Genomic DNA, 21,393 nt, shown 5'->3' with positions numbered 1-21,393 from the left:
TTGAAGGATTGGGCTCAGAATCTTCTGTCCCTCAGCTAGGTCTTCTGTTCCCCAAATTCTAGATATCTTTTTCCCCCCTTTTCCTCGGTACAGTTATATTTGTTGAAGTAGTAATGAGGATGACAAATAAGAAGACAAAGTCATGTGATAGACTGTAACTTAATAACCACATTTATCCATGAGTTCCACAGTCGTAGCTTATGTGCCATACATGATCCTACAAATGCTTCCCCATCTCGATAATGCTTTGTCCTGGGAGTGGCCCCATTGCAGTCAACAGGTCTCTTTGCATAAGTAAGGAAAGGTTTGCAGGATCTGTTTTACAGCGAATGGGCTCAGTCCTATGAAAACTATTTATGTCAGTGCCTTGCTCGCAAGGCTAGTCCTGTTGGCGCCCTTTCAACTGCACCACTCACAAAGGACTATGTTCTGAAACCTTTACTCTGTAAGTGTCCTAGTAGACCACACTGAGACTTCTCATGTGAATAATTGCTCACCAGTGTGTGTAAGTGGCTCACAATCTGCCACTTTACTCATGTTGAGTACTGACTTTTCATGGGTAAGGTACTACTCAGCATGAGTACTAGTGGTAGCATCTGGTTCCTAACAACTACTGAAGGGAGTGATAACTACTCATGCGAGCAAGGGTTTCCAGGATCAGACATTAAACTTATGAGAGGCTTAGAATTTTTTGCCCAGTCCTCTGCTATTTCAGTGGTTGCCCACTGCCTGTGGTTGGCTATCGGTTAGGACAGTTCCTTTGATGTTCTGTACCAAGAACTGTGTTTCTAAAGATGAGCAATGATTGGCCTTAGTTGCTGTCATTGCTATTTCATAGGAAATAATGCACAAACAGGCTGACCTCCGCTTCTTCTCAACTTTATCTCTTCATTTTAATACAGTAACTAAAAAAGAATTGGAAGCTAAAAATATGTGCATGCAGGAAGAGGCATAACCTGTGATCTCCCACTGTTGTTTGTACTTGTCCTTCCCTTTCTATTCCTACCACCTCTCCCTTTGTTTACTGCGACTCCCCTTGGTCTCTTCTGTGGGGTGTAGGGTCCAGTCCCATGGTCCTCTTTCCCATTTGTCCCCAGTGGGTGTATTCATGTGAGTAAGGACTTCAAAGAAGATTGCCTGCTCCTCGAGGCCTATTTTTGGAGCCATCTTTGTCCGTAAAACTCCCCTCTCCTCCGTGGTGCAGTATCAATGAATAATTAATATAGTGCAATAATTATATGCAACAGATTTTACCATGTTCTAATTTGCATCTGTTTTTCAGCATTTCTAAAAAAAAAATAAAAATGAATTTAGCTTTTTTGATTTTTGTTTGGAAGAAAAGAACACTTTTTCTTTCTTCCATACATGTTCCCCCTCCTTATTGTTATTAATGGGATTGTTTTGCACAATAACTGTGTTTTTAAATATTTAAGTTGTAAGGCATTTACAACTACAGATTAATGACAAGGTTTTCAATAAGCTCAGGTTAGGGAAGGAAAGCCAAGGTGGGACCAAAATATTTTCATATTTAATGAATAATTATTTATTCAGTGTCAATTGCTTGTGCACATATGAGTTTAATTAAAGAGAGAGAGAGAAATATTAACATTTCATTAATTTCAGCACAGTCTGATTGTTTGTAAAATATACAAAGGACTTGCCTCTTATTTTGAAATAAGTAGATCTATATAATAATATAATAATAATAATTGGAAATATACCTATCTCCTAGAACTGGAAGGGACCTCGAAAGGTACAGCAGCTGAAGAGATGGCCTACTGGAAGATAGAGTGTTTGAAGGTTCTGAGACCTCTGGAACCATTCTGATAAAAAAAAAAAGCAATTGTAACATGACCATTTCTCCTGGACTAAATAGGATACCAATATTCCCAAATGAAGTTATATACCAGGCGTAGGCAATCTATGGCACGCACGCTGAAGGCGGCACGTAAGCTGATTTTCAGTGGCATTCACACTGCCCAGGTCCTGGCTGCCGGTCCGGGGGGCTCTGCATTTTAATTTAATTTTAAATGAAGCTTCTTAAACATTTGAAAAACTTTATTTACTTTACATACAACAATAGTTTAGCTATATATTATATAGACATAGAAAAAGACCTAAAAATGTTAAAATGTATCACTGGTACACAAAACTTTAAATCAGAGTGAATAAATGAAGACTCAGCACACCACTTCTGAAAGGTTGTCGACTCCTGTTATACACTATCTTGTGAACGTTAAAAGACAGCTTTTAGCAGTGAGGGTAATTTACCATTGGAGCAGATCACCAAGAGATGTGGTAAATTCTCTATCACTTGAGGAGTTTCTAAATCATGACTAGCTGTCTAAAGCAGATGCTTTAGTTCAGCCATAAGTTGTTGTCATGCTACATGCAGGAATCACTGGCTGACATCAGAGGTGCTGGAACAAGAAGTGCAGGGGGGTGCTGTAGCATGCCCTGACTTGAAGTGGTTTCCATCATATACAGGGTGTACAGTTTGGTTCAATGGTTCTCAGCACCTCCAATATAAAAATTGTTCCAGCACCCCTGACTGACTTTACATGGCGTGTTGTGCAGATCAGACTGGATAATCATAATGGTGTCTTATAGCTTTAAAATTTACGATTTTAAAAAATATTGGTTCATTTCCTCCGCCTATTAGATTTCAATCTAGTAGGTCTTCTGAAAACTGTAGAGTGAGAAGAAAGAAAGAAAGAAAGAAAGAAAGAAAGAAAGAAAGAAAGAAAGAAAGAAAAGTGCACAATTGTGCCTGTATTTGTCAAAGCAAAGAAAAACATCTTAGAGACCGTACTTCGATTCCGTCTTCTAACCTAAGGCATGTGTCTTTTGTTTTGTAGGTGGTACCTGTGTTGTTAACCCCACAGATCTTTTTTGCTCTGTACCCGGGCGTTTATCTCTACTCAGCTCCACTTCTAAATACAAAGTGACCATTGCAGAGGTGAAGAGGCGCCTCTCTCCACCCGAATGCCTCAATGCTTCGCTCTTGGGAGGCATTTTGAGAAGGTAAGTTGAGGTCAGGTGTAGCACAGTCAAGGTAGCACTGTCATTCTTTTCCTCATAAACTTTTGTCTAAATCATCATCGGTAGAGTAGATCAGAAAATGGCGGGGAGGGGAGCAGGTGAAAACAAAGAAAAATATTCTTTTCATCAACCTTTTCTGCAGAAAAAGATGGACTTTTCATCAAAAAAAAAAAAAGGAAAAAAGAAAGAAAAAGAAAAATCAACTTTTCATTGGCAAGACCAAATGTTCCATGGAAAGCAGACCCTTTGTGTGGAAAAATTCATTCAGTCCAAAAACTAATTTCCTATTGAAAAAGAATTTTGATGGAAAATTTTCAGCAAGCCCTAGTCACAGCTTAGCCGCATAAGGGAATACGAGGGAGTAAGGCCCCCTATCCAACCCTCCTCAGATTTTGACTCCAGCCAGGATGGAGTGAGCAGGTGCTACTTGCTCGATTCTCCCCACTCTGGGACAATGGGGCAATGAGAAGGGAGCAGTGGGCAGGGTTTTATCTCCTCTCTGCCCCACTCACCAGACAGAAGAGCTGCCTCAGTTTGCAATAAGCAGTAAGCTGATAGACTAAAAAGAGAGAAGTAACTTATTACACCCCACACAGCCAGGGGAAAATGGGAGTGGATTGTGACACAGAGGGGTGTGTGTAAGGGGTATGTCAATACTCAATAGTGAGCCGAGGGGGTAACTCAGGTTTGAGACCAACGACCCTTCTGCCCACACACAAATTTGTCTGATTCTGCATCTAGCTTCTAGGTCTCTGCTATGGGGGATAAGCCCAAGCCCTGTTCTTTTTCAGTGTGGACACAGGTCAAGGCACAGACCCAAGCAAGAAAGTTTTTATACTGAGGCATGGACACATTACTACAGTTGTGAGACCTGGGTCCAGCAGATGTAAGCCCAGATTTCCAATGCAGAGTGGAGACTCAAGTGCAGGCTTGGAAACACCGAGTCATGTTGTACGATGCAGTGTAGACATACCCAAAGTCTCTTGAGCAGAGCTGGGTGACTAACAGGTATTTTGATTTGCTGGGGATTTTAAAAAGTAAAAAAAAAATCATTTTGGGTTAGATCAAAACCATTTTTTTTAATTTTGAGAGAAGCAAAAAGAAATAATTTTAGTTTCAGACCAACCAAAGTGTTTAATTTTGACAAAATTAAATGTTTTGTTTCAATGTTGACTATTTAAAAAGACTTCTGGATTGTTTCAAAATAGCATTCAATAGCATTTAAAAACAAAAAAAAAGTTATTTCAAACAGAAAAATTGAAGCATTTCAGATAGGCAATATCAAAATCCACTGCGTCTATTTGTCTGGATTTTTTTTCCGGAGGTGACGATGTTTCAAAAAGAACAATGTCTTGTAATCAACATGAATTTGCAGAACGTTTCAGTGTTGCCCAATCTGCATTTTGCACCAGAAAAACTTTCAACAGACAAATTTTGTCCAGTTCTGTTCACCAGGCTACTTTTAGGGTGGAGCAACTTATGTGAAACCCTTTGCTGAGGACAGTGCTGAACATCACAGCCTGAAGTAATTTAAAGCTAGATTCTGATCACTATACTCATGCTCTATATCACTTTACTCAAGTGGTACCTCAGTGGGGCCACTTCTAGAGTAAATCACTACTCGGTGTGAGTAAGGAAATAAGGATCTGTCCTTGACAGATTTTTCATTGACATCAGCAGTGGTGGGATAGACCCAAGATTAGCAAAAGGAGTGAATGGAAATTTTAGACTGGCATGTAATGAACAAACAAGTAAAACGAATACACAGATATTCTTCAGGAACTATTTTGGAGCAGTTGTATGGCTTGTGTTATACAGGGAGGTTAGAATGGATGATCACAGTGGGATTTTTTGGCATTTTAGTCTATGAATCTGTGAATAAAATCAGGGTGGGTTTTTTTTAATCCCATTCTATCACGACAGAGCAAAATCCAAGAATGGGGGGCGCTGTTTGCGAGAAAAATTGGACAGACTGGGACTGAATTTGCCTGCAGGAAGAAGGAAAGCAGCAAATGTCACCCTTCTGACTTCCTTGGTTGAAGGTAGGGTTTTGTAATATGATAATATAATAATACTGTCATGTAATAATGTGTTTGCAGTGTTGTGGTCATGTTGGCCCCAGAATATTAAGAAGACAAGGTGGATGAGGTAACACCTTTTTATTAGACCAGCTTCTGCTGGTGAAAGAGACAAGTTCTGAGCTCTGAGTGAGGACGAAATCTTCTCTCTTTCACCAACAGAAGTTGGTCCAACAAAATATATCACCTCACCCATCTTTGTTTATGTAATAATTTGCATTGATATGACACCTTCCATCCCTAGATTTACATATCATCCCATTTTGTACAAAGAGGCACAGGGACTTGCCTAAATTCATGAGAGAATCACTGGCAGAGACAGAAGTTAAAACTCAGGTCTCCTCTCCCCCAATCCAGTAGCTTAGTCATTAAACCATGCTTCCCTTCACATTTACATGACGCTTTCTGACCAGGGAATTTCACACATTAACCAAAGAAGCATTACCGTGCTGTTGTGAGGTAGATGAGAATTCTATACCCATTCTACAGATGGGACTATTTTTCTGGCAAATGTGTCCTTTTTGTGTGTGTCTCTTCATGAATTGCCTCAAGCTGGTTCAAAATCTTGAACATTTTCCCAAAAAGAGGGGACACATTTTTCAACAAAGAATTTTTGTGAGAAAAATTCCTTTTTCAAACCTAGAATTGCCCATGAGCAGCTTAAGATTTCCTAGGATATAGCTACAGTTTGAAAGGCATTCAGCAAGCACTCCCTGCTGATAATTGCTAGCCTGTAGCTTGGTCATGAGCAGCTCTGTGCCCCAGAGAGGTGAGGAACAACCTCCTAGGTGCTGAGAGCTCTCAACTACCCTTGACGTAGTGGGAGCTGAGCACCTGACGGGATAATACCCTACATGTCCATTCAGAAGTAAACAGGGCATCTCAGCTTTAAAAAAGGGAAAATGGAATGGTCACCACAAGTCTGGGAGTGGAGAACACGTAGCACCTGGTAGGAGGGACCTAGTTCCTCGAGTGATCAAGCCCAGTCAGCACATATGACTAGATTGGGATTTAGGCCTAGTCTGCATTGTGGATTTGCCCAGATCATTCCAGGATCTGCCTTGGCTGCCTGTTAGTTTCCAGGTGGAGTTTAAAATGCTGACTGTGACCTATAACGCCCTAAATAGCTTGAGATCAGCCTACTTGAGAGGCCGCCTTTCTCATGCTGATATAGAGGAGTTGGGATTCCCTCCAAAAGCTTTTCCATTTAGCTTATCCAGAACATCTTGTCCAGTTCTGAGAGAACACTTCATCCAGTTCTCTGGGATCCAAAACACTCAGTTCAACTCTGGATTTCGTCACTTGGGTACCTTTATTTGGCATAGAGCAAAACAATGCTGAGTTGATCAGCCTCAATCATAGAGGGGTGGGTACAGGGTGTACCACACATCCAAAGTTACACAAACAACCTCTTCCTTTATATACATTTACACATTATATTGAATTTACTGTACATTAAATCACATATTTTTGGAATGGCTTGGTCTCTCTGCAGGAACCAATCCCTGTAGAGCATGGTCTGTCCATATGCTGTTCATTTACATTCCAAGTTTCCCTTGTCCATAGTCCCTGACATCAGGGTGCTGCTGCTTATCTTAGCTAGCACAAACTCCCTGACTCCAGCGTACTGTTTGTCAAGCCCCTGTTTACAACTTAACCTTTCATTTACTTTCCCAATTATGCCCACTAAGAAATGAGGCAAATTACTTATGTCAAACCAGACCTACAAGAGGAGAGAAGAAGTGCTTGAGGAAGAGCTCTCTGGGTACATAACAGAAGGAGCCACGAGCAGGGAAATATTCCATGAAGTCCTTAGAAATTCACTCTTCCTTTTCCCTGGGTCTGAAATTGCCAGAATCTGTGGCTCTTTGGGGCTCATCACACAGCTTATCTAATTGTGGAAGTTCTGTGCATTTCATGGTGGGGATGTGGTTTTTGTGGAAGCTGAAGTAGGGAAATGTTTTTTGTGGCTTCTTTTGTGCAGAGGAGGGTGGCAGGTTTGCTCCGTCTGGATGCGTTTTCCTCGGAGTGTATTTCCACTTCTCTGTCCAGGGCACTTTCACATGGCCTTGCTGAAATTGAAACCAATAAACCAAGTTGGTTGAATGTGATGGATTTCAGGAGGGAGTAAAATCCACACATATGTCTACCCCAGCAAAGGCACCATCTCCCGCCGACTTAGGACCTCATTATACTGCAGCCTGTACCAGAATGTCCCTTCCAGGGCCTGGTTTAGATAAGTGGATTATCAGTCTGCAACAGTACCGAGCTAGTCCTTCGGCTCACAGGGTAGCGGGTTATCCTCTTACAGCCAAAGTTCCTGGGGTGGAGCTCTGGGGTGGGTTGAAGGAAGCATGCAAGAGTGCAGAGATCACATTTGCTTGGAGAGGCTCCCCCATGGAAGGGAAAACACCAGCCACACTGTCATTTCACAAAGTGAAAAATCCAAGAGTGACTATCAAGCAACAATGCAAAATAAGACTTTAAACAATGCAAAATAAGACTTTAGAATCCAAGGCTTAAAAAAAGACAACCCAGGATTTTTTCTGCCAGACCCCATGAAGACACCAGTTTTATTGTACCCTTCATGCATCTTTTCAAGGATCATCTCTTCGGTATCCCTTCCCAAGCATTGCACTTCCTGGTAAATAGGTCAGCAGGGAAAACGGCTCTTTTATCCTCCCTGATATAAAACATCATATTCTATCTTATCCCTTCCTTTAGCCTTTGTTTTCACATCCCTCCCTCCTCCCTTTCCATCCAGTGAGTGGAAAGACAACGTCCACCCCACCTCTACTCCTTATATAGGAGTTCTGTTGGATAGTAGCATCAGATGGGGTAAAGCCAAGGAGGAGAGGAGATTCAGATCCAGAGCTTTCTCCTGGGACACTGCCTCTGCCTTCACTCCAGATAGGAGCATCCCTCACTCTTTGCTAGGCCCAGGAGAGCTTTACGCTGCTTCTTGCACCTGCCGTCAGAAGCCTGTCAAGGTACACAGCCTGGTCCCTCCAGCGCGGCTTTCCAGAGCTGTTTGTGTTAGCTCAACCTCAGCAACTGTCCCTTTCAATCATGTAAATCTTCCCGGTCAATTGTCAAGCGTTATAGGAATGTGTTGCCGTTCAGCGCAGGCAATAGCTGTAAACAAGGCAGCGCCCCAGATTTAATGGGAAATAACAATGGTCTCTGATGGCGTCTTTTGTCTCCGACTCAGGAAAATGCTCTGGCTATTAGCAACAAAGTCATTTTTTTGTGTTTAAACAGGGCAATTGATTGGAAAACGCAGGGCTTTTAATGGGAAGCTAGCATCCATCTTTACCATGGAGGGACTAGTACTCCACTGAAAGAAGCAATAGCCAACTAGGAAAGGAAGAAACCAAGGTGACATCAGCAAGATCATAAGCAGATGTAAAAAGAGACCCAATACAGCTCATCAACATTTTCCAAACTTCCATTTATTTTCCAATCAGTATTTTTTTGTGAGAAATTTGATGGGAAAAATGTATTTAAGCTCATGTCTAACTTTAGGCATGTGATCGGTGCTACTGATTCCAGCAGAACTACTTATGATGTGGGCAGGAGACTGCAGTGAAGGGGGGAATGCTCAGGGATTAGAGATTGTAGGGATGAGATGGCTGTGGCAGAGAGTCCTGGGAGTTAGGACTGTGGTAGGTCTACACTGCAATGTAAGCCCATGCTTGAGCCCGGGTTCAAGGCTAATCCTCCCTTGCATCTACACTAAAAGTCTTGATCCGCTAGATAGTAATATCTCATTGGATTATATGTGCTATCATCATATGTGAAGTTATGAAGTTTGGCTATGTATGTGTTGCTAAAACATGTCCTGAGGTTGAAAACACCCACAAGCAGCCTTTCAGGTACGACAGTAAAAAAGTGAATGGCTTACTGAGGAAATGCGCACAAGCGCAAGGTTTATCCAGGAACTGTGTACAATGGAAACCTCTCAGAGATAGCACTACACAGTGGGAACTGTTTGACCCAGGTCACAGCAAAGGAGCTTTCCAGCAAGTGGGGAGAAGATATAAAAGGGGGAAAATTACATTATGGTGGGTCCTCACTCACACTAGAACAATATACCTGGAAACATCTGCGAAATAAAGACTGAACTGTGGGAAGGGGAATGATGGGCCCTGACTAGAAGGATCTTTAGCCTGTCTTTGAAAACCTGGAAAAACCAAGGCAACTTTTGCCTTAAGAATCTGCTAGACTGTTTATCACTCAGGGCGAGAATTTGCTAATTATGCTCCCTATCTAGTGTGTTAAGATCAGCTTGCAGGGTTTTTTTATTTACTAAGGTAATCTGCTTTATTCTGTTTGCTATCCCTTATAATCATATAACCCTTAGGGGTATGCAGAGGTCTTCCAGGCAGTACATCAACTCATCTAGATATTGGCTTAGTTTTACAACAGGCTACAAAAAAAGCACTAGCGAAGTTAGTACAAACTGAAATTTCATACAGACAAACTGAGAAAGTAAGCGATTTTTCAGTAATAGTGTGCTGTGATTCTTTTGTATTTTTATGTCTGATTTTGTAAGTGAGGTACGCAAGATAAATCAGATTCCCAAGAGGGGTACAGTCATCTGGAAAGGTTGAGAACCACTGGTTTTGAGCACCCACAAACAGATTGTGCTTGCAAAAGTCGACGTCGACTTATGTCACGTAACAAGTGTCATGTGATCAGTGCATGAATTGAATTGGTTTATGCATGCCGTTAGGTGTGTGACAACCTGATTTATGTAGACAGTGGGGGAGTCGCATGGTGGAAATTGAAGATGTTCCTGTGGCAGAAAAAAACTTACGGAAGATGACAGTAGCATCACCCTCTAAATGGAAAGAGGTATTAGTGTAATTGACACCTCCCTCCAGCAGGCTCAGGGAATCTGGCCCCACCTCTTGGTAGTTGCTGATCCCTTAGCTGCTCACTTATGATGGGTTTCACTGGAAATTAAACTGGAGAAACCCACCCAGTCAATAAACATACAAAGGAAAATTCAAAGATATGCAGCTGAAGTGAAATCCTCTACCCACTCACACAAAGCCTCAGTAATCACACTCCATGGAATGGGGGAAGGACCCCGCAGGGGGGGTGAAATGGATAGATTCCATCTTCTCACCGGCAGGACTTCACTGCAGCCTTTTCCAAGCTGCTCTTCCAACAGAAAGGCTGGAAGAGTGGCCACCATGCCCCTCCATTCCTTACACAGCGCCTCATATCTGGGCCACAGGGCCAAGAGGCCAGAATCTGATCTCAGTTACGCTGGAGTAACTGAGATCAAGGACGTAGTCACACTGCAGTGACCTGTTGTGCTTACTTTTTTAAAAAATATATATAGCTGAAAAAATTCTTTTAAAAAAAGTTTCATGTAAACTGATTGACCCATTTTGTCTGCCTCCAGGGGAAGCCTTACATTTGGCCAGGGATTTTGGCTACACCTGTGAAACAGAGTTCCCGGCCAAGGCAGTAGGAGAACATCTTGCCAGACAACATATGGAACAGAAAGAACAGACAGCGAGGAAAAAGATGATCCTAGCGACAAAGTAAGCAAGAAAAATCATTAAACACAAGAAATGTGGCCAGACGCTTTTCATTCGGATCATAGGAGGTTTATTATTATTTGTATTACAATAGCCTCCAGAGGCCGCAAGCGAGATCAAGGACCCTTTGTGCTAAGTGCTGTCAAAACACAGTAAGAGACAGCGTTTAACCTGAAGAGCTTACACTGGGACTGCTCACAGTGCAGGAAGTGAAGCATGTGCGTATGTCTTTGCAGGACTGGGGCATAAATAGGGAGGGAGCATTATTAAAATGTAGGCTCTTTGGGGCAGAGGCCAGCTCTGTGTTCTGTGTTTGTACGGAGTCCAGCACAATCCTGCTCCATGGTACTAGGGGTCCAATCTGCTAACACAATACAACTGATAATTAATAATTATTCCCAATATACAGAGGGGGAACTGAGGCACCGAGGGGGCAAGGGTGGGGTCAGATCCTCAGCTGATGCAATTGTTTCAGCTCCACTAAAGTCCATGGAGCTATGACAATTTACACCAAGTGAGGATCTCCACCAGAGTGATTAAGGCCAAGATCTTTAAAGCAATTTAGGCCTTGCTGTGCTCAGCTTCGCAACGCCTAACTGAGCTGGGAGCCTAACCGATTTTTAAAAGGGATTTAGGCGCTGAGGAGTCTAGATCTGACTGTTGATGGGATTAACACTCCGAAATTCCTAAATCCCTTTTGCAAATGAGATTAGGCTCCTAAATACATTGGGGATTGTGATGTCGAGCACAGCAATGCCTATAAAGATCGGGGCCTCGGTGACTTGTCCAACATCACACTGGAAGTCTGTGGCAGAGCCAGGAACTGAAGCCAGACCTCCTGAATTCCCAATTCACAAGATGACCCTGCCTCATTAGTGGCTGAAATAATGGGAACAAACCATGCCAGGATATAACTCATGGAATAAAGATAATTTGCTGGGAAGAAGGTATGCAGAGCAGTTGGACCTCATGGTCCATACACACCAACAGTTACAATTTTTCATGTATTGTTGGACCACAAGTATAATTGCCTATTCAGAGCAGACTGTTGTTGTCATCATGTTGTTTATATGTCCAACGCTACACGTGAGTCAGAGCCAAGACTTCTTTGAGTGCTAAGTGGCAAAGCACATCAGGGACTATGAAATCTAGTGCTCGGTTCCTATTGAGGTAAATGAGAGTTCCATTCACGGACTAAGAACAACGCTTGACTCAGGATACTCATGTACATAGCTAGCTTGATGTCAAGCTTTATTCATTCCTGGTACTGCAGCCCTTTGAGAACATTGAGTACAAGGGAAGATGTGAGTGCAAAGTATTGTTATTATTCTACTTATGTTCTTCACTCACATATATCAGCTGTCTGATGCATTTCACAAACGGAGAAATAAGTAAATAACCCAGAAGTTGCTGAAACATCACTTAGCTTATTTTGAGTTGCGTAGCTATGCTTCTGGTTAAACCGTTGAGTATTTAGGGCTTGATTGTGCCTCCAGGCATAGCCCTGAGCAAGGGGATGGTATATGTAAGTGGCACCACCCCAGAACTACCCCAGGAGGCATGGTGAGTCAGCAACACCCCTCCGAGGCACAAATTCTTCTATTCTCTCTCCTTCCCCTTGGGAGATAGTAAATTGCCTCTGGCTTATACCACTAGCAAATTACCATGCTCCCCAGGCTGGTTCATCTCTACTGGCTGGCCCATCGGGGGACAGGTCAGCCCATTCCCCTGCCACTTCCTACATTTACCAGCCATCTGCTTGCAAAGATGGTGAGGAGTAGCGGGCACACAGAGTCCATTTACCTCTGCATCTCCAGACCCACAATCCAGCCAGTCCATCCGGGGGTCTTGTAAAGAGGTTATCTTCTCCACCGCGCACCCCAGGGCAGATGCATAGTCCACGTCATAACCTAGCCCCCATTCTGTATACACAATGCATTGATATGGACCAAAATAAATAAAGAGGGAAGTAAACGGCAGTTTAAACTGGAAATGCTCCCTGATCCTAAATGCAACCATTGACACCATGATGCTATCATATTTTCAGTTATAGAAATGTCCTATTTCCCCTCCATCAGCTAAAAGTACTCGCTAGTTGATCAGTTAACCCTACCTTTAAAAGTAAAGATATCATTTATCATACCGTATGTAGGAAAAACAACAAGGAGTCCGGTGGCACGTTAAAGACTAACAGATTTATTTGGGCCTAAGCTTTCGTGGGTAAAAAACCTCTGAAGAAGTGAGGTTTTTTACCCATGAAAGCTTACGCCCAAATAAATCTGTTAGTCTTTAACGTGCCACCGGACTCCTTGTTGTTTTTGTGGATATAGACTAACACTGCTACCTCCTGATACTTGACTGTATGTGGGGTGACTGATGTATTGTAATAGACTGGCTGGTGTGTATGTAGCAAGTGTCCTCTACTGGATGGAATTTGAACTACACCACACAGTATCATAGGCCCTAAGGTATTGCGATCCCAGATACTACAAAAATGGGCATCATACAAATGTCTGTAGTAAATAATACATCCATAATTATGCTACTAACAAACATTCTCCATTAGCTCAAGTGTCAGGGCCAATACTCATGGAGAAGGAGTATCTGAGCTTTAGCTTAGCAGTTGACAAGAAGTTCATAGCTGCCATTGTGTACACCACAGTGACAACTATGAAGCTCTGGATAGTTACACTCTCCAAAATTAATGTGAAATGCTTGGGCACCATAGACACTCAAGGATATGCTGTGTATAACCTTACCTTAATCCATTCTCTGCCATTGACAGTTCAGTTCCTCCACTGATAATAGTTGCTGGCTAGTTGTGGTACATCTTCCTACATGATACCAGTGCATTCAATAGCCTCCATCACTTGTCTTCTGTGAGCTCTTCCTTGGCCTTCCTCATTTTCTCCTGGGCTGTACCCAGTTCTGTGCTCACACAGCATGCCTCCCATCTTCCGTATAGTGTACATGTCTCAGCCATCTAAGCCGCCTTTCTTTGATTATATTTTCTAACAAACCCAGCGCTGTCAGCAGCCTTACTCTCGCATTGTTATTTTATTTTCCCATTAAATATGTAGTTGTTTAACTAAGGAAGTAAATGAACTGGTGGGTAGGTTGCTGGGCACTGCCCTCTACTGGATAGAATCAGAACCGCTTACCTGTGTGTTATTGATAGAGCTGAAGAGATTTTCTGAATTTTGAGTTCTTGATAAAATATGAAAAATGTTGACAAAAATTCCCCAAAGAAAATGTTCAGGTTTTTCAATCAGCTTGTGGAAATTTCTTAACAACCAAAAAATGTCATGGAGATGTCAACATTTTTTGAAATTTTGAAAAATCAGCAAAAATGATTTTTCTACTTGTTTGATTATTTCACTAGTACTAGTTATTAACATTCTGCTGAATATTACGCTTCAGCTCAAGCGGTAGGGGACTTTGGTTATAGAGAAGTAAGGTTTGAGTTCTAGACTTAGTGACTCTGAAGTTTAAAATTATTATTATTTATATTCCAGTAATGCCTGGGATCATCAATTATGGACCAGAACCCCATTGTACTAGGCACTGTACAAACAGAACAAAAAAAGTCCATGAACCAAGGAGTTTATAATCTAATAAGCTGTGATGCACTGTCCAGGGAAAATCATGAAGTTGTAAGTGACCACAGATGTGTTACAGGATCAAAAGCTGTAGAACACCTGCATGCAATAGTCCAAAACTCATGTCACTGACTTAAAGTGGAGAGAAACAGGATACCACTTTAATTGGCATTCACTGTAGATATAACTAAATGTTGAAAATCCATAACCACACCAGAGACAGATAGTCCTTGATAAACTCTTTCAATTCCCCAAGGAGCCATAAAAAACAATTACTCTGTCAGGGCAAAAAAAGTCCACATGGCAACTTAAATTATTTACCCAAGTCTAGCACAGATCCACTTCACATGCATGCACAGTTTCAAAGTGTTCTCATCCTCAAAAGAGCCATTGACAAGCCAGATGCACTGCAGGCATATCTACCTGTACAAAACTGCATGAGATGCTTCCCATCTCACCTCTTAGACCTGGTCTGGAGCCCACCATAGGCTCATTTTATGGTTACATTCCAGAAGAGAACAACTGCTGTGAGACAATAGATCAATGGCCTCTATAGTCCAGCGTCCTGCCGCCAAGAATGACCAGTGGCAGATGCTTCAGAGGAAGGTGTAAAACGCTTACAACATATCTAACTCTGCAATGCTATAATATAGGGGGCATGTCTTGATGACTTCGACTGTTAATCAGCTGATGCATGACGATGTACAATCAGAAGAACTATTTTCCAAGTCAAAAACTTATTATGAGATGTGTGCGCGAGAGGAAAGATGGTGTAGTGGCTACGGTGCTAGGCTATGACTAGAGAAACCTAGGTTCAGTTTCCTGCTTTGTCACAGGCTTCTTGAATGACCTTGGGCAAGTCAATTAGTCTCTCTATGCTTCAGTTCCCCACCTATAACACAAAGGTAATAGCACTTCCCTACCTCACAGGGTGCTTGTGGATGAATACATTAAAGATTGGGAGATCTTCAGCTGCTAAGCACATCTTGTTGAAAACCTAGTTGCCCCAACATAACCCACTGCATAAGGAGCGTGGGAACCTGTCAAACCTCTGGCACAAAACAGGTGATGTCCTGCTATGCCATCAGCTCTATATATTCCACTCCATTGCATGACCATCATTCAGCTAAGGACACAAAATACAGCTGTGGCGCTAAGGTCCTATGGTGATCAATACGTTAGCACTACTTTCATTGACACACAGATAGATTGATAAGTAGTTATCATTTGAGTGAGTTATTCTAAGCCAGCAATAGGTGCTTGTTTGCTTTCTCCAGTATTTGTTTATGCCTCAGTGAAAGTAATTAGAGATAAAGGAAATGCGGTAGATATAATTTACCTAGATTTCAGTAAGGCGTTTGACATGGTTCTGCATGGGGAACTGTTAGTTAAATTGGAAAAGATGGGGATGAATATGAAAGTTGTAAGGTGGATAAGGAACTGGTTAAAGGGGAGACTCCAGCGGGTCGTATTGAAAGGTGAACTGTCAGGCTGGAAGGAGGTCACTAGTGGAGTCCCTCAAGGATCGGTTTTGGGACCGATCTTATTTAACCTTTTTATTACTGACCTTGGCACAAAGAGCGGGAATGTGCTAATAAAGTTTGCGGATGATACCAAGCTGGGGGGTATTGCTAACACGGAGAAGGACAGGGATACTATTCAGGAAGATCTGAACCACCTTGTAAACTGGAGTAATAGAAATAGGATGAAATACAATAGTGAAAAGTGCAAGGTCATGCACTTAGGAATTAATAATAAGAATTTTAGATATACGTTGGGGGCGCATCAGTTGGAAGCGACAGAGGAGGAGAAGGACCTTGGGGCATTGGTTGATAGCAGGATGACTATGAGTCGCCAATGTGATACGGCTGTTAAAAAAGCAAATGCGATTTTGGGATGCATCAGTCGGGGTATTTCCAGCAAGGATAAGGAGGTGTTAGTACTGTTATATAAGGCGTTGGTGAGACCCCATCTGGAATACTGTGTGCAGTTCTGGTGTCCCATGTTCAAGAAGGATGAATTCAAACTGGAACAGGTTCAGAGACAGGCTACTAGGATGATCCGAGGAATGGAAAAACTGCCTTATGAAAGGAGACTCAAAGAGCTTGGCTTGTTCAGCCTGGTCAAAAGAAGGCTGCGGGGGGATATGCTTGCTCTATATAAATATATCAGGGGGGTTAACGTTAGGGAGGGAGAGGAATTATTTAAGTTTAGTACTAATGTAGGCACGAGGACAAATGGGTATAAACTGGATATTAGGAAGTTTAGACTTGAAATTAGACGAAGGTTTCTAACCATTAGGGGAGTGAAGTTCTGGAACAGTCTTCCGAGGGAAGTAGTAGGAGCAAAAGACTTTTCTGGCTTTAAGACAAAGCTTGATAAGTATATGGAGGGGATATTATGATAGGATCGTTAATTTGGGCAAATGATCTTGGATTACCACCAGATAGGTCTGCTCAATGGTCTGCGGGGAGATGTTGGATGGGATGGGAACTGAGTTACTGCAGAGAATTCCTTCTTGGGTGCTGGCTGGTGAGTCTTGCCCACATGCTCGGGGTTTAGCTGATCACCAGATTTGGGGTCGGGAAGGAATTTTCCTCCAGGGCGGATTCGCAGGGGCCCTGGAGGTTTTTCGCCTTCCCCTGCAGCGTGGGGCACGGGTCGCTTGCTGGTGGATTCTCTGCAGCTTGAGGTCTTCAAACCAATTTTGAGGATTTCAATAACTCGGTCCTGGGTTAGGGGTTGTTATAAAATTGGATGGGTGGGGTTCTGTGCCCTGCCTTGTGCAGGAGGTCAGACTAGATGATCATATTGGTCCCTTCTGACCTATGAGTCTATGAATCTATGAGTCTATGAGTCTATTACTAAGGATACATTGTTCATCACCTGAATTTAGGTCCTGTACTGAAAGAAAACTGGAGAAAACAGTGATCTGCTCACAGCTGCAGATATTCCAGGTGTAGCAAAAGAGGCTACATTCATCTAATGAAATGCTTTCCTGTGAATTCTTGACTCAGCTCTAATGCACATTAACAGACACGTAAAGTGAATCAAACTTTTTTGAACTTCAGGACAGCCAGGACTGAAATTTGGGTGTGAGTTCTGGTTGGTTCTAAAATCACACAGATTGGTTTGCCCATCCCTGGCAGCCAAGGAAATAATGTTTTCATATGTGAATTGAGCAGATTTCTGGTGGAGCCACCAAGGAGTGTACATTCAGCTGGGTAGACACTCACTCTCCCATTCACAGACCTTCATTGCATTTGCAAAATTGAATAGTAGGTTGGACATCTGAGCACTTGCCCCAACTGATTTGCACCCAAAATTCAACTGCAGGCTGAACAGTGAGGATGTGAATTTTGTGGGTGCAATGGAAATAAAAGTGTAAAGTTTGTGACTGCAACTTGCCCCCAGCACAGGAAATAACCCTTCTGGGAATGTACCCCCCTAAGTCGTTAACAGTCCTCATTTGGCCATGATTGGAGTAAAGCATCCCTCACATCCCTGCTCGGTGCTGCTCAGACTGTGACTGGGACCATGATGAGGCTAGCTGGGGCAACTTGCCTGATACACCAGGCAGCAAGCAAGGGAGCAGGGAGGCAGGAGGTAGAGCATCGGCAAGGAATGTAGTCAGTGGGTGGCGAAGGGGTAAGCAGTGGAGGTACCTGACCCCACCCTCCCTGGCCTGAGTAGATGACTGGATGCAGAGTGAGGAGTACGCTGCTCCATGGAAAGGAGTAGTAACTTGCTTTCCCTTAGAGCATGAGAAGTACTGTGCCTCTTGGAGTCACAATTCACACTCTGGTCTGCTTCTGGGACCACATGCCCATGTGCCATCCCTCCATCAGGGCTGCCTGCAGAATCACAGGCTGTCCCAGAGCGAGTAGCTATGGAACCCCATGGAGTTGCTTTTCCAGAGACACTTCTCTGCCTGGGAAGCCACTTTAAAGTAGGTTACTGCTCTCTGTCAGTTTTCATGTATAATGCAAAGCTGCTTTTCTCCCCCTTCAATCCACAGCCCTAGTTAACGACTTCTGACATGTCAGGAGGGAAGAGATAGGAACCGAGCACTTGGCTCAGTTCTGACACTTGCCATAGTCAAATCTAACAACTTTTAAGCTGAATGTTTCCAACAGGTAGAACCTGGAGGTAGAACTGACAGGCATCCTAGGTGTGTGATCATTTATAAGCCAAAGCACTTGACTGATTTCTGTTGTTAAAAGAGTCTTTTTTTCCCCCTCTAAGGGCCTGATTCATTAAAACTGTATATTCCATATGCACACACTTCTCTGTAATTTTACCGGAAAAAGTGCTGAATCCCTGTCTTTGCATAAAAGTCTGCACTGATGCAAACCTTTCAACAAGTCAGCTCACAGAGCCATACTCACTGCCCCCATTTACAAGAGGCAGGATGGGTAAACCCAGACTAGCACAGAGGTTGCTAGCCTGTTATAGCTTTTGGGGTCCCACATTTAGCGTAAGGGGGTTGTAGTATTGAAGTTCCTGAGTTCACCCCCAATAGATGACTCCTGAGGGAATCAGTTACAAAAGTGGTATCTAAAAGGACACAAACTTTTGTAGGCCTCAGATATGCAAGATGAGATGATTTTAACAGCAGAGTTGTGTAATATAAATTTGCACGTTCCCCTCCACTGGCTGTTCTGCAAGAGGATAGCCACCCACTATTGCTGCCAATTAATTGAGTTGCTCCTTTAGCCCAGGAATAGAGATGATACAGCTGGTGTGAACATTTTTGTCTAAATGTTTGTGGAGACCTATTGGTTTTGAATAAGGTTTTATCAGGCAGGGGAGAAAAAAGAGAAAGAAAGGGGCAACTTCCTTATGCTTTATAGCCTGATGGTGCAGGCCTTTGGGTGGGAGATGCTGCTTCAAATACCTGCTTTGCCTAAGTTAGAGTGATGTGGGATGAAAAACTCTCCTCTGACTGAGGCCTAATTACAGTGGATGGGCACAGAGCTCAGATTTCAGCCCGAAGAGAACATTTTGGCACACTTCCATTTCAGGGAAAATATTCAAAAGTTTTTGATGCAGAACAAAACCAGATTTCAAAAGTTGCTGCAGAATGGAATTACTGTCCTCCGGTCAGCCCTAGGAGGGAGGTCTGTGTTGAGTTGTAATAGGTCCTGGGTTCAGACACTGTAGATGACTCACAGATAGATTACCAGGACCCAGGACGGAGGCTAGGCGAGGCACTTTATGCACAGTTGGCCAGTTTGCACGTGCAAATATCATCTTGCCTGCCTATATAGTGTCTGTACAAATTTGCAGACAAGTTTAGGGTATACCTATCATGTTAATAGGCTTTCAAACATACCCTGCCACTAGTGTAGACAAAATTTAACCCTTTAAAAGTGTGTTAGCTGACCCAGTTAACACATCTTTAAAGGTGTTAAAACTGTTCCATTCTAAGTGCAAAAATCATGTGTAAAAACAGGTCAGGAAACCTGTTTTCCAATACAACCTGTTTCTTTAATCTAGACAGGGTCCTACAGATAGACTTGTGAAGATGCTGCTGACAGTGTCTGTCTACTGATGCTTTTGGTCATTTTTTTTTTGCTGTCGTATATCATTGCACTCTAAACCATTTTTGTGCTAGGGCTGGTCTCACAGATGCTACAACAATAATGTTGAATTGTTATGATGTCTGGTACGGGTATCAGCCTCACAATGAAGACTGCATGGATCCCTTTAAAATTATTCCCCTTTTCTTTTAGACAAATATGTAAAGAATTCCAGGACCTATTGAGTCAAGACAGATCACCCCTTGGATCCTCAAGACCAACTCCAATATTAGACCTCGACATCCAGAGACATTTAACACACTTCAGGTATGACTTTTGAAGTCATTTTGTGGTGCAACTTCCCAAATAAAGACAAAGGCTTAGGTTAACTGAATAGGAGAGATCTTGGAGAGGTGGATGGGAAGTCTTTTAAACTGGATTTCTTCTACAGGAACTTCTGCTTAGAAGGACAAAATTACAAAGCTGGATCTCATAAAGACTCTGCATTCAAATACAGTGGCACCTGTTCTCTTATCTCCCCATGGTTTGGACTACAAGGGAGATGAGCTGTAACCCCTCCATGTGGATGCTGCAGGTGTGAACTAAAAGGCTCCTAGTTTGCATTAAGAGAGTCTCCTTCAAACAGGGCTACTTTAATGTGAAGTAGGAACCTTTCACTTTGCACCCACAGTGTCCACATGGGAGAGTTACAGTGCAGCATGTTGGTGCACACAACTGGTGCCCCCATCACTTCTACACAGGTTCTTGCACCCTTGGCTGGAAGAAAGGAAGTATTATCCTGCCCATACCACCTGAGGTGCAGTGAGATTCAAGGCCAGATTTTCAGAGGTATTTAGTCACCTATAGATGCAGATAGACATCTGGTGGAATTTTCCAAAGCACTGAGGTGCCAAATTCCTTCTGACTGAAACAAGAGTTAGTTAGGCACTTTTGAAAATCTCACTAGGTGCCTATCTGCATCTTTAGGCACCTTTGAAAATCAGACCCTAAGTGACTTGGCTAAGGTCTATGGCAGAGCTGGGGACAGAACCCAGAGCACCTAAGTCCTAGTCTAATATCTTGATTACAAAATCATCCTTCCGCTCTTCGCACATAAACTACTGTGAGCTTCAGGTGGGGTCTATGTCAGCCAGACAGCCCTTAAGTATTTTCACACAAGATAGGGATAGTAGCAGTAGAAGCTTTACCTCATGGTGTTGCTACACCTCAGCCCTGACCTGGAAATTGGGAGAGGATAATTAAGTCTTTGTGGTTCAGCAGTCCCTAGCCTTTCTGCTGAGACTGCCAACAAAGCTTCTGGCTACTGCCAGTGGAGGAAATGGTTTCAGTGCGGTGCACTGGGCTGTGCAAGTTGTTTATTAACTATTAAATAAGTTGATTGAAACTATTAATTTATTTCACGTAAGCCACTGAACAGCCATCAAATGATATCTGCTAAGAGCTAACAGAAGAGAACATAAGAGTGGCCATACTGGGTCAGACTAAAGGTCTATCTAGCCCAGTATCTGGTCTTCCTACAGTGGCCAATGCCAGGTGCCCCAGAGGGAATAAACAGAACGGGTAATCATCAAGTGAT

At 42.8% G+C, this 21,393-nt stretch overlaps 1 protein-coding gene across 1 annotated transcript in view; it reads left to right on the top strand.

Moving 5' to 3' along the window:
• The window catches only part of TFAP2D (transcription factor AP-2 delta), a 54,764-nt gene that overhangs the window by 13,466 nt on the left and 19,905 nt on the right, over window positions 1–21,393 (top strand). The window contains exons 4-7 of the mRNA XM_030558421.1: window positions 2,859–3,024; window positions 4,966–5,084; window positions 10,537–10,678; window positions 20,010–20,123. Coding sequence (XP_030414281.1) covers window positions 2,859–3,024; window positions 4,966–5,084; window positions 10,537–10,678; window positions 20,010–20,123 — 541 coding nt within the window. The remainder of the gene's footprint in view (window positions 1–2,858; window positions 3,025–4,965; window positions 5,085–10,536; window positions 10,679–20,009; window positions 20,124–21,393) is intronic.

This window comes from Gopherus evgoodei, chromosome 3 (assembly GCF_007399415.2).
Source record: "Gopherus evgoodei ecotype Sinaloan lineage chromosome 3, rGopEvg1_v1.p, whole genome shotgun sequence".
Classification (NCBI taxonomy): domain Eukaryota; kingdom Metazoa; phylum Chordata; order Testudines; family Testudinidae; genus Gopherus; species Gopherus evgoodei.
The sequence above is the reverse complement of the archived record's forward strand: the minus strand, read 5'-3'. Positions and strand labels throughout refer to the sequence as shown.